The sequence below is a fragment of the Hippoglossus stenolepis genome, chromosome 6, assembly GCF_022539355.2.
Source record: "Hippoglossus stenolepis isolate QCI-W04-F060 chromosome 6, HSTE1.2, whole genome shotgun sequence".
Classification (NCBI taxonomy): Eukaryota; Metazoa; Chordata; class Actinopteri; order Pleuronectiformes; family Pleuronectidae; genus Hippoglossus; species Hippoglossus stenolepis.
The window spans coordinates 13,218,911-13,222,765 of NC_061488.1; the positions used below are offsets into that span (position 1 = coordinate 13,218,911).

At 41.4% G+C, this 3,855-nt stretch overlaps 1 protein-coding gene across 1 annotated transcript; it reads left to right on the top strand.

The window, feature by feature from the left end:
• The first annotated feature begins 625 nt into the window (after positions 1–625).
• Positions 626–3,234, top strand: birc5b (baculoviral IAP repeat containing 5b). The gene is made up of 4 exons (XM_035159688.1): positions 626–893; positions 1,608–1,717; positions 2,836–2,953; positions 3,048–3,234. The coding sequence occupies exons 1-4, from the start codon at positions 768–770 to the stop codon at positions 3,138–3,140; spliced, it is 447 nt and encodes a 148-aa protein (XP_035015579.1). The 5' UTR covers positions 626–767; the 3' UTR covers positions 3,141–3,234.
• Positions 3,235–3,855: the final 621 nt, after the last annotated feature.

Below are 3,855 nucleotides of genomic sequence, written 5' to 3' on the forward strand. Positions count from 1 at the left end.
AATTCATTTTGTAACCTCTGCCAAGGAGGTTATGTTTTCACCCGTCAAGCAAGGTTAAGCAAAAACTACAAAACTAGGTGGAAGGATGTGATATGTGTGAGGGAAGATCCATTAAACTGGTGCAGATCCAGGAATTCTTTCTCACTGTGTTTAACATTTTGATATTTTTGTGAATTTCTAAAGAAATAATGTAGAGATCTTGATGAAAAGAAATCCGAAAGAGTTCTATTGAGGGGAAATCTGGTGTGGATCTGGAGGATGATTTGGATTTTGTGAATCAAAATAAATATTATTAGGAGGGTGATGTAAGGTCACAAATATTCCATTCTGTTTTATGTTTTAAATCTAAATACTGTGTTGTATACTTTCAACTCATCAGATGCAATACATACAAGCCGGAGTAGTTCATGAACTTTGGGGGGAACTTACACACACGCAGCATGAAAAACGTGCAGTGTAGCACTACAGTTGTTGTGTCATGTAAGTAGGATATACAAAACAAATACATGTGAAGTAAATAAGAAGATACCAAGATAATACAACTTTAAAAAATGGCCAAATAGTGAGAACCATGACTACTTCCTGATCAGACCTCTTCTAGATGAGTCTGGTTACCTCCCATCCCCATCGCAGCCCGGCCCACCTCGAACCTGAGCAGGCCTCCATCAGTGGAAAACTGAAATCACCTGTGTTAGTGTGCAGGGCCAGTGTGGCGCCATTGTGACTTTAGACACACACGTTGGGTCTAGCCCGTTCCCGCTGAAGATATGGCCAGCATAGACGTACTGAGCACCAGGTTTTGCTTTTATGACAACATGTACAGTCAGGATATACGAGAACAAAGCTTTGCTGACTGGCCGTTTAGGGAGGAATGTAACTGCACCCCTGAGAAGGTGAGGAGGACACTTGCTTTGCCGTGGCAGAGATCATGACACTTCTTGACGCCTGTGAACATTTGTTGATTTATTGTTAAAAAAAACCATTAATGATTGATGGTTCGTTTTGACAGTGCAAGTAGGACAATGTGTGTTTTATCGAGAGGAGAACATGTCTGCAGGGAAGACGTTAAAGTTCAGGTCTGTGTGAAGTCAGACTCATATCTCAGATGTTTCCTCTCATTTCAGACAGGATGTGTCAGACAGCTCTTCAGAATACAGCCCATTATACATAAAACCTGCACATTACATAACTGTGGGTTTTATGAGAATAATTATTGAAAGCTAGTAAACCTCAACCTTGTGTTCACAGCCATTTTACGCCGCAGCCTTTTTATCCAAGGCTGTGACAGGTTGTGATTTACGGTTAAGCAGGTGCCAGATTCAGTTTCACGGACCCCCCCGCTCTTGCCATGACGGACGAGCTGCTGACACCTCACTTGATGAGCAACACTATATCCCATGTTACCAGATCATAACTTCCCAACCAGTTAAAAGGAGATCAACCGCACTGACACTTGTCCTCCTTAAGCTCTGACCTTTTTTCTTTTTTTGTATCACACTTGTTATCTTTGTCATTGAGTTATCAGAACATAACATTCCTTCAGTTAGTGCTTGGCTTTTATTTGATAAGACATTAAGGCGTTTGTTGCTGTGTGTTTGCTTTATCAGATGGCCAGGGCCGGGTTCATCCACTGCCCCAGTGAGAATGAGCCTGATGTCGCCTGTTGTTTCTTCTGTCTGATTGAGCTCGAAGGTTGGGAGCCAGATGATGATCCCTGGTAAGAAAAGCAAGTCAACCTATTCAGGCCTCCACCTTTACCCTTATCTACCTTCATATAGGCACTGAAGAATATTGTGCCGATGCTGTAGCTTCTGAACTGAGTGTTAGCCATACCCAGAGTCCTCTTTGCTGCAGGTTGAGTTCCGACCCAGCCCTGCCCTTGCTCCGTGTTTAACCCACTACCTCTCAGAATAGAGAGAATCTGTCCCGTCAATAAAAGCCACAGTGTCAAAGTATATTTAAAATACGTTTGTTACAGGGTAAATGTCAGATGAATGAATTATTATGGAATTCATTTTTGTAACTAGAATAGCACTCAGAAGAGCGCATAGCTCTGCCAAGACCAAGCAGTCCCCTTTAATTCAAGCTGCACCCAATTTCACACATATCATCGATTATTCCTTGAGGGAAATGGTGAAAATGTAAAAAAAAAAAAGCCCCAGCTCACGAAGTTAAAGAAAGTTTAAAAAAGTCTGGATCCACCCCTTGATCTGGATCTGCACCAACATCTAATTGGTTTTTCCCTGATAAATAACACATCCTCCCACAAGGTTTCGTGGTGGGAGGATGTTCAGTATTTTTTGTGTAATGCGGCTATCTAAGACATAAATAAATGAAAAACGTTGATGGAAACTTAACCTCCTCTTTGCAGGCAACAGCTTACACACTCTCTGCACAGTCATCTGAAAATAAAAAAATATTGAACATTTTTGTGCATTTATTAGGCCTTGTTATTTGATTTATAATATTGCACTTAAATTTATATTACTGCATTTGTCTACCATAGGACTGGTCTTTTACTATGGTAGTTTTTATTGTGTCTTTTAAAGTGTCTGCATCGTGTCTTTGAGGATGACATTATATTTATATGCATTGCTGTTTCATTTTTTATGTATTAATGACAATAATGTAACCTTGAACCATAATTCCTACTTGATGCAGCTGTTTCTCAGTCTCAGATTACCACATTACGCTTATTTTAGTTCTGTGGTTTTTGCTTTTACAGAGGATTATATGCCGAGTGAACTGCATTATATTAAAAGATAACATCGTTCCTCTTTATGTGCCACTCTCAGTTTAATGTAATCGTCTTTATATATCATTTCTCCTGCCCAGGACTGAACATGTAAAACGCTCTCCTACCTGTGGATTCTTAACCATGAAGAAAGACTTCACTGAGCTAACTGTGGGGGAATTCTATGTCATGGAGAAAAAGAGGCTAAAGGTCTTCCTTGTAAGTGTCTGTGTAGATTATATGACATAAAGTGAGGGTTTAATACTTGTGCTGCACTTTCTCCTCACGTTCTGCTGCTTCTGATGTTTTCCAGAGGAAAGTGTGTCATAAGAAGATGGCATATTTACGGGACGAAATCGACCAAACGCTTGAGGGGCTTAAATCTCAGTTTGACTCTGAGATTTAAGGAAACTGCACACAGGTGTTACAAGAGCCTGTGGTTTTCACTCAGTAGTTCGATGCAATACCAGTTTGAATCAATAAAGTTTTGAGGAATATGATGCTTTGGTTGTAGTAGTTTGTTGAACCACAAGATGGTGCTTTAGCACTAAAAGCTCCACAGTTTTCTCCTGTCCCAGACAATTTGTGGAGTTCCCTAATCTTACACTCACAACCTTCACAAAGGCAGCGTGAAATGAAAGCGCACATTGAGCAGGATTACAATGCTTGCTATATTCCCCCTTTTACAACCAAATACTTACCATTTTCCTGAACGTGCCACCATCTCGACCAGGCCTTTTCAAACCTTGACCCTGGACAGATGGCCCGAAGCCCCTCCCTCTCAATACCAACTGTTGCCCCAGTAACATCTGTTACATCTAGAGGGACAGTGAGCACTGGGGGCTCACCAGGGCACTCGCCTTGCCCCGTGAGGAGGCCTGAGATTCAGGAAACACTGAAGGATGCTGCAGCTGACAATGGAAAGTGCACAGAAAAGGTGCTCATGCAGTAAACACTTCTAGAAAGCCCTTCCACTCTGTAATGCCCCACTGGTCTTGTTGAGCCTTTAAAGACCAAAGGGTTACCATTCAGTTATTTGCAAGAGTTGGTGTAAAGTTTTGAGATTTACACGTTTATTTGTATGAAGCAGGAACAGGATGTCGGGCTCAGTGTGAGCGAGT

Coding starts and splice junctions, on each gene's coding strand:
- birc5b (XM_035159688.1), top strand. CDS start 768: ATGGCCAGCATAGACGTACTGAGCACCAGGTTTTGCTTTTATGACAAC. Junction 894..1,607: donor GTAACTGCACCCCTGAGAAG/GTGAGGAGGACA, acceptor TTGCTTTATCAG/ATGGCCAGGGCCGGGTTCAT. Junction 1,718..2,835: donor GAGCCAGATGATGATCCCTG/GTAAGAAAAGCA, acceptor TCTCCTGCCCAG/GACTGAACATGTAAAACGCT.